Source organism: Haliaeetus albicilla, chromosome Z (genome assembly GCF_947461875.1).
Source record: "Haliaeetus albicilla chromosome Z, bHalAlb1.1, whole genome shotgun sequence".
Lineage (NCBI taxonomy): Eukaryota > Metazoa > Chordata > Aves > Accipitriformes > Accipitridae > Haliaeetus > Haliaeetus albicilla.
The window spans coordinates 41,082,391-41,098,599 of record NC_091516.1 but is presented as its reverse complement, the minus strand read 5'-3'; the positions used below and the strand labels follow the sequence as shown (position 1 = coordinate 41,098,599).

Below are 16,209 nucleotides of genomic sequence, written 5' to 3'. Positions count from 1 at the left end.
TATGAACTGGACAATTAAAATATAAATTGTGTTACTTGTAAATGTTACTTTATGAAAACAAAGCTATATGCAAAATGAATGAGCTGATGGGCATTTTGGTAACTTTTCTAAAACAGTTTTAATACTCTTAAGCAACAGTCATTGTCAGATATATAGTATCCATTTAATAGCCACTTACATTCCTTACTCCAGTACCAGAAAAATAATTCTGATTTTGATTATTTGGGCAGTTATCATGCTTCCCATATTATTTTTGTTATTGCTGTGTGAACGTTTAGTTTACTTTCTTTAATAATCAGCCCATAGAAACTCAGTATCCCTGTCCATGTGCTTACCTTATTGGTTTTTAAACTTGTGTACTATTGAGGTCTAAACTCTTAAAAATCTCAAGTATACTTTCTTTCAGAATAAGACTATAATATCTGATGGTATTAGGACACTTACAGAATACTCTGTAAATACAACATACTAAGTTCCCTAAAGATGTTTATTAGTTTTGTTTTCTTGCATGAAGGACTTGGCTGCAATAAATACAAAGTCTCTTCTAGTTGCATGTACCCTCTATTGTTCTTGTATCTGCAGTTGACTTCACAGTTCAACTCTGCCTGTATGTGCTACCCTGTCAATTTAGTATTCTCCAAGTTTGCAATCCTTATTAATCATAAACACCTTGTTGGAGAATCAGTGCTGCAGAGTGTTGAAAATAAGCATACGCTTTTAAATCATGTGTGATTGTAAGAATCTAGGGAGTAGGCTGTAACTAGCAGAAGGCACTAGCTGAATTTAATTGCTGATACTGCAGCATTATAAAGATGAAAAAACTCACCTTCAGTGCATAGGCTACACCAAAGTAGGTAGTTGGGCTTTATTTAAAGGGTTCCTTACCGTGGTTACAAACATCAGACTAAAAAGTTGATGCCTCTATTAAGTCAAATAGTGTTCTGCTACAATTCTACCACAGCTTCTATCATTTTCTATAAATAGCCACTGTTGGAAGAGAGCATTATACCATTTCACTGTTTTGCATTTTGTCTTGACCAGCATTTGTGTTCAGTTTGGACAGTACTTCATCTCATCTGAACTTGAAGGTTGAGGATACCTATGTTGAATGGGATCCTACTGGAGGCAAAGGCCAAGAAAAAATAAAAGGGAAGGAAAATAAAAGCAGGTAAGAGCTGTTTTGCATATATTTATGTTGTCTGGGATGTCTTGTCTGGCAGTTAAGGGAAGAAGGCGGGGGGAGTTAAAGCACTTGAGGACAGTGGGACACCAAAGGAATTTTCATTCAGAAATCTCTCGAAGAAATTTTAATTTTTTTATTTCCCTTCCCCAGTCACACAGATGTGTAGGCTATTTATGGATGCTATTAGAAATGTGTCTTAATCATTAAATAGGATTTAGTTCTTTTTAAAATACATTTGTTAGGGTATCATTCAAGGCACTGGAATAACTTGTAGATGTGGTGAGTTGACCTTGAGTAGCCACCAGGTGCCCACCAAGCTGCTCTTTCCCTCTTCAACTGGACAGTGAGAGAGGAAAATATGACAAAAGGCTTTGTGGGTCTGAGACAAGGACAGGGAGATCATTCTGCAATTACTGTCACAGGCAAAACAGACTTGAGTTGGGGAAATTTAAATTAACTTACCACCAATCAAAAGTCAGAGTAGGATAATAAGAACAAATCTTGAAATACCTTGCCCTCACCCCTCCCTTCTTCCCAGGCTCCACTTCACTCCTGAACTCTCTGCCTCCTCCCTGCAAGCAGCACAGGGGCACAGGTAATGGGGGTCATGGTGAGTTCATCATGTGTTGTCTCTGCTGCTCCTTCTTCCTCACACTCTTCCCCTGTTCCAGCATGGAGTCTCACCCAAGGGAGACAGTCCTTCACAAACTGTTCCAACGTGGGCCCTTCCCACAGGCTGCAGTCCTTCAGAAACTGCTCCAGTGTGGGTCCTTTTCACAGGGTACATCGTTCAGGAATGGATTGCTACAGTGTGGGTCCCACATAGGGCGACAGGTCCTGCCAGCAAACCTGCTCCGATGTGGCCTATCCATGGGCTACAGCTTCCTTCAGGGCACATCCACCTGCCCTGATGTGAGGTCTTCCACAGGGTGCAGGTTAGCTATACTCCTGTCTCCCAGCTGCTCCTGCACAGCAGTTTTTACTCTTTCTTAAATATGTTATCACAGTGGCACTACCACTGTCGCTGATTCAGCTTTGGCCAGTGGTGGGTCCATTTTGGAGCCAGCTGGCATTGGCTCCATCTGATGTGCGGGCAGCTTCTGGCATCTTCTTACAGAAGCTACCCCTGCAGTGCCCCTGCTACCAAAACCTTGCCACGCAAACCCAATACAGTAGATAAGGTAAATGTCAGTAAGCAACTGATGTAATTCTGTATTTAGTGGTGTTGCAGGTCAGTACTGGTGAATAGAAAGCTTTTCTACTATAAAAAATAAGGAAAGAGCTGGCTGCTTTGTCCTTTTGAAAAAGCATAAGGCTAAATAAAACTGGTAATATAGGTAGGTGGTGGTTGAATTTATCTCATAACCCACATTGGTGAGGTAGAGGTACCAATGAAACAAACCTGATAGCAAAAGATAATGGATAGTGGAACATAACTCTTGTAAAAGTGGCAGCACTAAACATGTTTACCAACTATTTTCATCTAGGAAAAGTACTTAAGTAACTTCAACAGAATTCTTAGTAGATTATTGAGTGTTGGGCACTTAGATGTGTGCTGTTCAGAATCACTGAATATGGTTTGAAGAACATCACTAGATCAGTCTACTCTGGCTGAGCCTTGAATATATCCAAGGATGAAGAGTGTGTTAACTTGCTTAGGCCTCTATTCCCAGGCTGCTTTCATGGGAGGGGAGGAGTATCCTGATATCTGACTGGAATTTCCTGTGGTGCAATGAGTACCAGGTGCCTCCCAGCTATCAGAGTGCACCCCTCTGAGAAAAGCCTGACTCAGTCTTGACTCAGTCTTCTCTGTACCTTCCTGTTATGTCATTCAAGACAGTAATTATCTCTTGCCTTCCTGAGGCTGAGCAAACCCAATTGTCTTCCTGTGTTCCAGTCCCTTAATTGTGTTGTTGGCCTTCCACTGGACTTGCTCTAGTATGTCACTGTATAGTCCTGAGGATCCCAGATCTGGACACAAGTCTTCAGACTCAGTCTGACAAGTGCCAAACTGAGAGGAAGAGTCACTTGCCTTGGCCTTCTGGTTGCTGTCTTGCTGCTACAGCCGAGGAAGTGGTTGGCCACCTCTGCCACAAGGGCATAGTGCAGTGTGTTGCCCACTGTTGTTGTCCACCTGTTGTCGGCTCTGGTTGTACACCAAGACTCCCAACTGCATTTCTGCAGAATTGCTCTTCCCTCAGTTGTCCCCCAGCCTGTCTTGTTGTGTGGGATTCTCTCGTCTGGAAAATACTATCCGTAGCTGTGAGCCTGGTGTTCAACTGGTTCTGTACACGGTTGTTATGACCCACTACCCAGTCTTTTGAGGTGGGAATGGGTCAAAAGCCTTGCTAAAGTCAAGGTGTGAACAGTGTCCATTTCTCTTGCCTTGTCCACAGAGCTGGCTACTTCTTCCTCAAAGGCAATTAATTGACTTTGAACATGTGCTTTGTGGTATAAAGAGCACTGCTTGAGATAATTTATGAACAAATCCCTTCCTTATAGGCATATACTGCCAGAAGCATGGTAGAATAAGTTTTAACGGCATCTAAAAAATGGGGATACCTTACTATAGTAATAGAGGAGTTCTTTAATGACTACTTATTTCTGTTGACAGTGGCCAGAATCCTCTGCTGAAGAGCAATAGAAGGTGATAATATACCTTTTATTCCTAGGATCTAGCTCCTGGTTTTGTTGGGGGTCTATGCTACTTTCCTTTGCTTGACATAGTGAGAAATCTAATAGCCTTTATCAGTAACAGTACACATATGCTTTTAAAAATTATTTTGAAGTTTAATTTGGATTCATAGAGATTATGTATATATTTTCCAGTGACCAGAAAGCAATATACCTGGAAGGATGCATCCTTCCTAGTGTGTGGGAGACCTGATTTGCAATAATTGGAAGAGCATTATGTATTCTAGTGTTGATACAAAGATCGCTGTTACTTACTATCATGGTTTAACCCCAGCCAGCAACTAAGCACCACGCAGCCGCTCACTCACTCCCCCCCCATCCAGTGGGATGGGGGAGAAAATCAGGAAAAGAAGTAAAACTCCTGGGTTGAGATAAGAACGGTTTAATAGAACAGAAAAGAAGAAACTAATAATGATAATGATAACACTAATAAAATGACAACAGTAGTAATAAAAGGATTGGAATGTACAAATGATGCACAGGGCAATTGCTCACCACCCGCTGACCGACACCCAGCAAGTCCCCCAGCGGCGAATCCCTGCCCCCCACTTCCCAGTTCCTAAACTAGATGGGACGTCACATGGTATGGAATACACTGTTGGCCAGTTTGAGTCAGGTGCCCTGGCTGGGCATGAGAAGCTGAAAAATCCTTGACTATAGTCTAAACACTACTGAGCAACAACTGAAAACATCAGTGTTATCAACATTCTTCGCATACGGAACTCAAAACATGGCACTGTACCAGCTACTAGGAAGACAGTTAACTACATCCCAGCTGAAACCAGGACACTTACAGATATATTGATGCTTACTTAATCTTCTGGCACATGATGGCACACTGAATTTTTTACAAATGCAGAAAAGAGCTCCTTTCTGAGAACTTCAGTTGTTTTAGTTCTTATTTTTGAATCTGAAAACCTTTTTGCCTCCAAACTTGTGCTATAGCTGTTACTAGACATCAGAGGAAAAGAAGTAAGTGTTTTTACACTTACAAAGAGGATAAAGTTTAGCCTGATGGCATGTGTAAAAAGCTTCATGGCAATTCTACTTGTGGAACTAATTGTTCAAATGAGAACCTCTTTTTTGATATGTAAAGGCAGCTGAAATACTCTCCTATTCCTTGTGCAATTGTGGTTTTTAGTGTAAATTTTTTTCATGATTTTTCTAGTAGTACTCCAGTTTGAGAAATTACTTCTCCCGTTCTTGCTCTCTTGCTCTTTTTCACTGGTTTAGAAGTTGTGGGACCAAAACAAATGCCCAGGTTCCTAATTTCTTATACGTTCTACTCCTCTGTATTCATCCATCAGGTGGGTATATCTTTGGCTTAAGATCAGCAGTAAAAAAAAGCTTGTGTAGGCAAAACAAGCTCTTGAAGCTGTGCAGTGTCAGTAATTCTACTACACAAATTGTATCAATTTCTGCTAAACTAAGTTTTAAAACTGCCTTGGAGATATCATTACTTGCTCAACAAACTCTGGGTGTCTTATACCTTGGACTCCCTTTGTGGTTGTCAGTAAAGAACTTCCCTAGTTCTGGCCTTTGCTTTGGTAGAAGGACATGCTCATATGTTCAACTTTGCATCTCAGGCTGACCTTTTCTAGCAAGAGATTCGGATGAGCTTTGATTCTTGCAGGAGGCTTTTGTTCCCTGTTAAAGAGTATCTGTGCAATATTGTCTGCATTAGAGAGAAAATTTGAAGCTAGCTCCATAGTTGGTGGAAAGAGTTGCAGTATAATTGTTTTAAACATCCAATGTGAAGCTTTCAAAGGGTTGGAAAGACATGATGGCAATAAAATGCGTAATGATCTATAACATTTATTAGAGTAGAAAAAAAAGCCTCTGGATAACTTCTGATATCCCTCCTTGACCTTTCTTCTCCAAAAGAGAATACATATTGCTTGGAATATTTTTTATTTGCTGAAATGGGTAAGAAAACTGAGACTAACTGCAGTGCTGTAGGCTACAATCCTAATCATAAGATGAGAATATCTGGTCACTGAATAGTGGAAGAAATGCATCCGTTACTATACTAGCTAATGAAGACTGTGTTGTATGGGAAAATGGGAACCAAACTATCTGCTATGAAATTTCCTGCCTTTTCCTATTGGAAGGGAGAATTAAGCACTGAGAAAAAAAGAAAACCAAACAAAACCTGTTTTTTCAAACTTTTATACCAAATATTTAATGTCATTGTCTGAACTGGTAAAGGCTGTTAAGATTTTGAGTGGACAAAGCACGTGCAGTGGCCATTTACAGAAGACTTGAACAAAATGAGTAGTATTGAGAACCTTTTAATGTCTCCCTAACTTTGAGAAAATACTAGCAAAGCACTTGCATATTTTTCTTCTGGTGATTCTCTAAATGGCCACATTGCTTTCTGTGTAACTCACTTACACTGAATCTAATAGAAAATTTCAGCAGCTTTTCTTGGCACTGTGAGTGAATCATCTCTGATACACTTGAAGCAGAATGGAATCTGCAAAGAGTGATGGTTCCCCCTGAAATTATGCTTTAATTCTTGGCTTTACCTTTTCTTTTTTTCATGCTATCACTTGTTGCTTTTTTCTTTGGTAAGTAAATTGTAGCTTCCTCCATGTTAACAAAATTCAAAAGCATTTGATGTGGTGCACCTGCACAACGTATGCTTACTCCCTTCATGTAACTCTTGCAAGCAATTTAGAAGCTCAGCTCTCTTCTGATCAGTACTGGCAAACTTATATGCTAAATGGTGATGCTAAAGTAGACAACCTTTTCGTCAGTGATTTCTTGTAGACTTCTGTAACTGGAATGAAACAGATTTAGTCATGAAGATGAACCAGAGATTCTAGCATGCTTATGTATGACAGCTTAATACAACTCAGCTTTTGATTCCCATGTGACTTTATTTTAATGAAGGTATTAGGCAAAAGGGACATTTTCTAACCCTTTATGAAATGGTATTTGAGAACAGTTCCAGAAAGCTTGAAATCAGTATTGACTGAATCAGAAAGGAAACAAGCTAAACTTCACTGTATTAGTAGACATTTAAGTAGCAATTAGCTTTACCAGCTGAAGGCAAAGTTGGAGAGAAAACTTTCTTTTGTGTGTGGTAACTCTTCTAAGGCTAATGTTTGATGGACTACAGAGGATGAGGATTTGAAAATTATTTCACATGTGTATTTCAGAGACTTATTTTGTACTTTTAAATTTTTTCGTCTATGAAATTAAACTGTAAACTGCATAGCTATTTCTGAGAAGTTAAAATTCTTTCCTACTGATTGCCTTTAAAATAATAACCAGATGTGATTCCCTGGCTACTGAGGCTTAATATTCACTGTAATTTGCATATAGCCTTCGTTTTGTTTAATTGTTAAATTGCTAGGAATTATTTTTGAGGGCATAACTGAGGTAAAATAAAATGTTTGAAAACCTCATTAGGTGAAAATTATTCTTTTATGCAACTGATTGCTCATTAGAGTATTCTCCAGAGTGAAGTGTGTCTTCCATTTATTTTGCTGTTGCTTCCTGAGAATGCTTTTGAAAAGTATGATTAGAAAATCTAAGACTTTCTTGATTGGGATTAGACTCTTAAATTTTGTAGTGACTCTTGAGGACTTGCTGTGTGCTTCTCAGCACAATGTATTGTGACACAATTTTCTTTTGTGTAGTCTTTGATAGAGTTAATATAATCAGATAAATCCCCACCCTTCAATATACTTTTGGTTTTGATTTTTTTTTTTTTTGAGAAGAGGTGTGCTGCATTAAACTCTGGAAGTCTCACTTCATCTTTTTTTTCATATAAATTATGTTTAGAGTTGACACTCTTGGGTTTTGTATCATCTTTAGGATGTCTATTTTGAAATAAAATTATCAGAATTTTATTCCTTTAATTCTTCATTCGTGTTGTGGTTTAACCCCAGCCAGCAACTAAGCACCACACAGCTGCTCACTCACCCCCCTGCCCCTGCCAAGTGGGATGGGGGAGAGAATTGGAGAAAAAAAAAAAATAGGTAAGCCTCATGGGTTGAGATAAGAACAGTTTAATAGAACAGGAAAGAAGAAACTAATAATGGTAATAACACTAATGAAATTACAATAGTAATAATAAAAGGATTGGAATATACAAGTGATGCACAATGCAATTGCTCACCGCCTGCCGACTGATGCCCAGTTACTTCCTGAGTGGTGATCCCTCCACCCTCACTCCCCCCAGTTCATATACTGGACATGACATCACATGGTATGGAATACCCCTTTGGCCAGTCTGGGTCAGCTGCCCTGGCTGTGTCCCCTCCCAACTTCTTGTGCCCCTCCAGCCTTCTTGCTGGCTGGGCATGAGAAGCTGAAAAATCCTTGACTTTGGACTAAGAACTACTTAGCAACAACTGAAAACATCAGTGTGTTACCAACATTCTTATACTGAATCCAAAACATAGCACTGTACCAACTACTAGGAAGACAATTAACTCTATACCAGCTGAAACCAGGACAACTGGGTTGTACTTTTTCCTGGGATTTCAGTCATTGCTTATAGAAGCTGTACATGTGCCAAAACCCCCTACCTTTAACACAAGTGATGTTATTTTCCCATTCACCAATATTTAAATTCCAGTGAAAATTAGGCATTTTGGCATTACCAGTAGTGTATTCACACTTACCTCATTGTTGTAGCTGATCTACAAGATGTATTAGAAGTCTTATGTGGAAAACCAGAAAGATGAATTCTCCAAGGCTCCGTGTAGTACAGGCAAAACACTGTTTTATACAGGCATTCATTCAAACCATGTGCCACATATCTGCTTTTTTTCCTTTCTCAGCTGCCTCTGATTTTGTTTGCTACAACGTCTTGTATTTTTTCTGGCTGTCATATCTTCTCTCAGTTTTTGTGCATGCATACTGTTAGAGGTGTTAAGTGGCTGAAGTAATGTGTCATTTCAGTAGCTTATGTATGTTTATAGCACCCTAATTGACTTGGGAAAACTTGTTTGAGTGTACATTTCTGTAATTGTGTCCAAATCTTGAATGGTTCATTTTCTAGAAGTGGTGCACCATCTCCAAAGAGGACATCTATTAGTGCAAGATCCTCAGCGAGGGGCAGCAGAGATCATTTTACTGGTGAATCATACACAGTGTTGGGTAAGGTGAACTTTTAACTTCTGTTAGAGGTGTAATGCTGTGGAAAGGCAGATTGGGTAAGAATTTGAGGGAAAACTTGTGATTGTTCAAGGCTGGGTACTTGATGCTGTGCTGCACAGAGGTAGTTTTGCTACAGCAAGTGTCTTCAGGTCTGTTGAAGCTCTTTATTACAAAGCTCTTAGTCATTAACATTCACTGCTATTAAATGTGAATTGATGTTAAATGTATCTTGTCTTAATGAGTGTAAGTAAAAACTCTCACTGTTCTATTTTATATTTACATTCTGTTCTCTTGTACATGAAATTTTTTGTTCCTTATAGTTTAGATTTTTGTATTTCTAAGCCTTCACCTTAAAATAAAAGAGAAGACATCACTGGTGCCTATAAGGAAGCAAGCATTGTAAGGTACATTTAATTATAGCAACTAAATATATTTTTTTTTTTGGTAGGAGACACTGCTATTGAAAGTGGACAGCATTACTGGGAGGTGAGAGCCCAGAAGGACTGCAAATCCTACAGTGTGGGAGTAACATACAGAAACATGGGGAAATTTGACCAGCTGGGAAAGACGAATTCAAGCTGGTGCATCCATATCAACAACTGGCTGCAAACCACACTTTCAGCAAAACATAACAATAAAACCAAAACTCTAGATATACCTGTTCCAGACAGAATAGGAGTATACTGCGACTTTGATGGAGGTAAATTACAATCTTAGGAGATTGAGCTAAAACTTAGTTAGCTATCTGTGTCAAGTTGAAGCAGTACAAGGCTGAAGTAGTACATTAGTTCCAGATTGATACAATGTTTTGTGAAAATAAGGCCCAAAGCTGTTTGCCATAATACTGCTTGTAATGTCATATGACCTGGGTTCACCTGTGTGACAGAGCTACTAACTGAGAATTTTTCAGTCATGTGGACTGTATTTAGTGTGTTTTGGAAACCTTTCCCTGGAAGAGAGTCAATTTTACAAAAAGTTACACAGCAATAACATTTAAACATGTATTTCAAATTGTTTTCTGCCTCTTTTAGGTCAGCTTGCATTTTATAATGCAAACTCAAAGGAGCTGTTACACACCTTCAGAACAAAGTTTACCCAACCATTGTTACCAGGCTTCATGGTCAGTATCTGTAAAATTTTGTTCAGTTTCTAGTACTGAATTTGGTTTACTGAAGACATAATTGTTTTTTGAAGGAAGAAACTGGGAGCACTGTTTTTGGCTAACAATTTAGAAGATGTTTAATTGTTTTCTTTTTGATTTCATGTGTGCTTATAATAGCACTCCAATAGGAGAAGTCTGCACCTGGATGTCTCAGCTATGTAAATAAAAGTCATTAAATTTTTATAGGGTAAATTAATAGCACATTCCTGTAGCTGATGAGCCTGCTACAATAATTGACCTGAACTGATGCAGATAGGAGCCTGGGATGGTGCAGACTGTCAGAGCAGGTGTCATGAGACAGAACAACAGCAGATGCTTCCCTCTGAGATGCAAGACTCTACCTTTCAAATCTTTAGAAGTTCAGTGGGATTTTCTTGCCAGTCATTTCGCTGGTCTGCATAACTTTTTTGTGGTTCTATGCTAATCAGTGAAAACTTGCTGCAATTCTAAAGACTCAAACCTTGCAAAAAATGCATAGGAAAAGGACAGGGTATAGGTCTGGGAAAACTTAGGAATCTGGAGGAGGCTAGAATGCTAGTTCATAGGACCAACTCAGTTGCCTAGGCACTGATCTCTAGCCTCTTGTAATTCAGCCCATAGAAAGCACAGCATGACAATTTTAAAGTATAATTATGCCAATTAATACAGTTGATTCTTCTTTTGGGCGTGGAGGAGGAATGGAAAAGTAGTAACTTGCTCAGGCAGCCTTATATCTAGCATTTCCAAACACCTGATTTTTCACTTGTATCAGACAGAATTCCTTTCACAATTTCTGCTGTTGGCTAGATGTACTGACAATAGGAGTCTAGATTGTTATAGCTATTTATTTGGAGGTGACTAAGCAAGTTGCCTTACTGATACTTTTCAACATACGGGGAACAGAAACAGCTTCAGAACTGTTGGGATACGTGTTAGTCATCCCAGTCAGCATTGCTAAGGCTGACTCATTAAGTCAGTTCCTAAGGCATCCAAGGAAACATTTGCATACCACACTTCAGCCTATTAGTCTGCATCTCATACAGCCCCTAGTACTTAGTGATAGCAGCCTTGTAGACACTGCTTCGGTTAGCCTGAACAGTTAAAATAAAAATGACAAGCTCCTTAATTACAGCTCTCAAATTTATTCCTAAATGTGGAGATACATTCCTTCCTGTAACTCAGTTGTAGAATAGAGGTCACTGGCACCTGTGCCCCTGAAGCTTCTCAAAACATAATTTTTTTGCACTATGTTACATAATTTTGTCGTATCATACTAAAACTAAGCACTGCTTTCAGACCCTGGAACATAGTGTGACTATTGCTTTTCATTGTCATTCTAAGTACTTGCTGCTAGCACATCAGTCTTCGAATAAGTTTTCCTATTAGGAGCAAGTATTTTAGTATTAGATCTTAGACTTTGGTTATAAACTTAGTCATAAAGCATAGTATGTGAAGTATCTTAGACTTTATGGTCTTAAAAATTAGCTTCTGTGTGATTAGAATTTTTTACAGGGTACTGTGACTAGAGAGCAAGAGAGAAGACAAATGCAGCTGCAGGATAAGTTTTGTGTTCCATTGTGGAACGGGAGAAGAGAGATGTAGATGATTCATGATGGTCAGAATATCGATTTTTAATTTTTTTTTTTCTTTTTTTTCTCCCTTAGATCTGGTGTGGTGGGCTTACAGTGAGTACTGGATTGCAGGTGCCAAGTGCTGTGAAAACGCTCCAGAAAAGTGAAAATGGATTGAGTGGTTCAACAAGCAGCCTAAACAATATTGCCTAGTAATGTCTATTAAACACTTCTATTGCTGAATGGTTTTTTTTCTGTGTAGCTGCTACTCACAGAAGCTTGTGAGCATTGGATTAAACTGGGTTTTCTACCTATTGCTGTTTAAGGCCTTGGGTGCTGATAGTGCAAAGGTTTGGGGCTAAAGTATTGGGAACCTACTGTGAATCCAGACAGAAATGTCAGACAGAAAACTGAACTGTTGCCTATTTGAAAAACAAATAGAGAAATCAAGACCTGTAACTATGTACTTTTCTAATACTGTATTTAAGCATTTTGTTATGGACTGGAATATTACTTTTGTTATGAATATTATTTTTCTATGAAGAATATGACATACCATTTTCTTAGCTCTCCTAACATGAATTACTTGATGATAATATATTTTATTATTACCGGGCTTACCATTAGAACTTGTGATATCAAACATGCATTTCAAAAGAACATTAATTTGCTATCCTAGCCTGGTAAAACATCACAGCAGTATGATTTCAAAAGAATATTATAAGAAATTGTAGGCTTGATATGAAGAAACAGTAAGAGCAGTCTGTGATTCTCCCCCCGCCCCACTACAAAATCCTCCTATTTCCCATGAGTAACTCATTTAAATATCATATATTTAGAGTTTGGCTCCTGTTTATCACAAATTACAGAAAATGTAAAAATATAAAGGTATTTAAAAACATTCTTATGTCCTCAGTGAAGATGCATTATGATAGCCAGCCATTGAGCTAGGAAGTATTTCAGGTAAGAGGTTCAGAACCAAAAATCCAGAGCTTTTTAAAAACTACAGCATGGTACTGCTGTCTCAGAAGCTTTTAATTTTGGGTCATCTCTTGGCTTTCCAGTTTTGTGACATTATTCTAATTGGATTTGGATAATCAGCAATTCACACTGTTCATCAGATGTGAATGACGAATTGAATCTTTGTCTGCCGATAGCAAAGCTGTCATGCAGCTGAGGCTGGGAGCGAGGGTGTGAGAGTTTCAGTTTAAATGCATCTCTCCAGAGAAGATGGTGTGTGGGGAGGTGCTATTGCTAAAACACCTTTCAACTTTTTCTCAAGCCAGCTTCAAGGCTGGCTAAGACTTCTCAAACAGCTGTGTCAATATCAAACTGGCTTTGAGCAGAAGCAGCACTAAATTCCTGGTGATGGGGCAGTACCCTCTGAGCCCAGGCACACATTTTTGCTAATTGTTTTGACTAGCCTAGTAAGGATTCCTGGAACATTCTGGATAACCAGAGAAGTCCAAAAATTGCATGATTTCTTTATCTGGCAGAAATGTAGCTGATATATATAGCATCCCACTCTTAACTTGCTAGCTTGTACCATATGCCATATATATGTGGATATGAGACTAGCTTTCAGAGGATCATATTCTAAAGGATCTCTTTATAGCCTCCAGCTTAACGCCTTCCCCCTTTTTTAAGGGCAAGGAAAAAGTGGAAAGTGAGCAAATGCTTTGCCAGCTAACATGATCTGCTTCTGGATCTGCGGTTATACATTTTGGTTCACAAAGGAAGTGGAATGTTGAGGCTGGGAGTTCCATCATCTCAACTCATAGTTGGAAGCTTAGTAACAATAGTCAAATGATTCATAATAGTAGGAGAGCTAAAAAAAATCATGTTATATTCTTCATGGAGGATCTCAACTTTTCAATGAGAATTACTTGTGTATTATAGACTGTTTAAATCTGCTTTCTTCCCTCTAACCAAGTCCAGGAGCCTAGAAATAATGTTTAGATACGCACTTGAATCAACTGTTTCCGAACTGAAGATTTTTTCCTATTATCACCTGAAAAATCTTTCAAATTCATGGTGACAGGGTCCATAATGAATTGGCTCCTTTCCTACAGGGCCAAAGTACTTTTTCTTCTGTCTATCTTCTAGTCCATAAAGACACAACCATCTAATCATGTTAAATCTTGTTAGTATCAATGTGTCCTTTGTGTCCATCAAGATATCTCAAGAGAATGAGAAATCCCCTGAAACAACTCATAATTAAGTGGTTATGATGTTCAGCAGAAAAATTAAATTTTCTTCTTACTTTCTAGAGCAGGTATTAAAATTTTTGTTTCTATTGAGAAATCATGAAGTTGACAGGATGGTTGAGCCCTTAATGTTCATTTTATATCTGGAAGTTGAGTGTCTCTAAATATTTGCATTGTGAACAAAGTTAGCTGTAACCTCTTTTGCAGGGGGAAGTGCAAAGCAAATCCCAGTTTAACTGTACCTTCCTCTGCCAGTTTAGTGTTTTGAAACTTGGGTCTTGAAACAAAGATACTGGAAGGTGACATGGTTCTTAAATGAGCAGTGTCTGAATCTGTTTCATACATTACCTACAGATGTTGTGATTACCCAAATAGTCTGTGTGGTAATCTTAAGTATTTCTTACTCATTTATTTCCTTTTTACTGCAATGAACACCTGTCTGGGACTTCTAGGGACTCAGCTGCTGTGAATTCAGTGGTATGTGAGGGAGTGAGACTTGCATGCTTGGACCCTGGTGGTGATCAGAGAGAGGAGAGTTAAGGTGGATGCTTCTTGTTTTGAGACTTGTTCTATTGAATGACTGTGGTAAACAGACATCTAAATAGACTAGTACCTGTTCGTGCTGCCCAGTCAACAGCTTGATCTTGGGTGTTCAGCTACAGTTCCTATTTAAATTTCCCTTTTTAGAAAGAAAGGGAATGTTTACAGTAAGTTAATGTGTAGTCAGAAAGAACCGCGAGTAATCTCCAACCCTACATAAGAGCATTTAAATGACAAAGTTTTTTTAGCAAGATGTAGTGCAACCTTTTGATATGCACAATGTAAAAATGTAATTTTTCTTTAACAGTTAGAAGAAAGCTTGAAGTATTTCATACTGTGACTTGTGACTTGCAAGTTTTAGTTTAACTGATGTCCTAGTTGTACTTAACATGTGACATTTTACCCTTAAAGGATGAATTTGTTCTATAATAGTTTGCACAGGTGTCAAATTTTTGCTGCTAACAGCTAGTCTAATTGTTTTTAGTAAATGGGGATATGAATAATTGCCTTAAGCACTTTAGATTATTTTTTTCAGACTTTTCTTTTTTCTGAGCTAGTGTCTGTCCAGTACCAATATATTGGTGATACTTTGTTGCAGTTGGTGCACTGTTTGTACCTGCAGCTAGAGAGGGATGCCTGCAGCCTGTGAAATTACATTTTCCTCGGGGAATCCGCTTCAGGAATTGGAAGGGTTGTTCTTTGGCAATGGGTTAGACCTTTTGAAAGTCTGTAGTTGTGCCCTGCAGTTAATGCTAAGTATAACATGCCAGGTGACTTTAATACTGCCTGAGCCTCTCTGCTCTGGAGCTGATGCTGTTTGGTGGCTAGACGGGAGTTTTTTTCTGTACAACCAAAATGAGATATTTTTTTTTTAAATAAAAATTTGAATACTTATGACTGGTGGTCTTTCAGAGTTAAAATACCTTCAGAATAACTTGTGAGGAACTGAAGGTTTCCCTTGAGTTCTTAATACATCAGAAAACTGTAACTTTCATTGCTTCTTTGGAAAGCTGTACAAACTGCAGCAAGGGCTGTTAATTTCAGAAAGTGTCTAGGTGATGGATGCTTCTCCAGATACCAGATATGGATGGCAGAGGGTGACAGGTTTATTTCTTTGGCCATCCTCTAAGTGGGAGAAGTAGAGGCTAACGTCCAGATCCTGTTTCCTGCCCCCTTGTGCTCTCCCACGTTTCACATTAAGACCGGGGAAACTAACCGGTTCCCTGAGGAGGAACATCTGATGTAGCAGTCAGTATCTCAGTCTGAAAAGGATCACAGGTAATGACGTGATGCATGGTCTAACAGACCACGGCAGCCAGTTCTGTTGGTCAGTGCTCGCCCGCCTCACCTGAGCCCAAAGGGTCTGAACGGGGCGTTCAGCCTGGATGTGGTTTTCTTCCCTCGCCGCCTGGGCACTGGGCCGAGCAGGGGTGACCCTCCGTCGCCTGCTGCTGCCGCCGTCCGTCGTCCTGCCGCGCCTCCCGCTGAGCGGCCGGTGCGGGGTTTAAGCAGCCGTTAACCTCGGCCGTACCTCGGGTCTTCTCTGTCAGCGCTGCGGCCCCGGCCCCTGCGGAGAGCACCCCGCGGGAGGGGGGAGGCCGCTCGCTGAGCGGCAGGGGTGCCTTCGAGCCCGCGGGCTACTCTGATGTCTCCGACTTGTGTGCGATGCGAGCTTTTTGTATTAATACAGACGTTTGAAATCTGACGTGCCGAGGTTTTCCTCGTTTTCTCTGCTTTTGCGGCGGGGTTCGGCCGGCG

General features: G+C 39.5%; 1 protein-coding gene and 1 long non-coding RNA gene across 8 annotated transcripts in view; both read left to right on the top strand.

Moving 5' to 3' along the window:
• The window catches only part of FSD1L (fibronectin type III and SPRY domain containing 1 like), a 37,212-nt gene extending 21,056 nt beyond the window's left edge, over nucleotides 1-16,156 (top strand). For 2 of the 7 annotated variants that reach the window (XM_069776631.1, XM_069776635.1), the window contains 7 exons: nucleotides 1,042-1,168; nucleotides 1,722-1,778; nucleotides 3,798-3,830; nucleotides 8,895-8,992; nucleotides 9,441-9,692; nucleotides 10,024-10,112; nucleotides 11,798-16,156. In XM_069776631.1, coding sequence (XP_069632732.1) covers nucleotides 1,042-1,168; nucleotides 1,722-1,778; nucleotides 3,798-3,830; nucleotides 8,895-8,992; nucleotides 9,441-9,692; nucleotides 10,024-10,112; nucleotides 11,798-11,917 — 776 coding nt within the window. In that variant the 3' untranslated portion in view covers nucleotides 11,918-16,156. The remainder of the gene's footprint in view (nucleotides 1-1,041; nucleotides 1,169-1,721; nucleotides 1,779-3,797; nucleotides 3,831-8,894; nucleotides 8,993-9,440; nucleotides 9,693-10,023; nucleotides 10,113-11,797) is intronic. The other 5 variants (XM_069776632.1, XM_069776634.1, XM_069776633.1 and 2 more) reach the window with 5 other exon arrangements.
• On the top strand, nucleotides 3,837-6,018 carry LOC138683834 (uncharacterized). The gene is made up of 2 exons (XR_011323286.1): nucleotides 3,837-4,123; nucleotides 4,663-6,018. It is a non-coding gene; the product is annotated as an uncharacterized lncRNA (long non-coding RNA).
• Nucleotides 16,157-16,209: the final 53 nt, after the last annotated feature.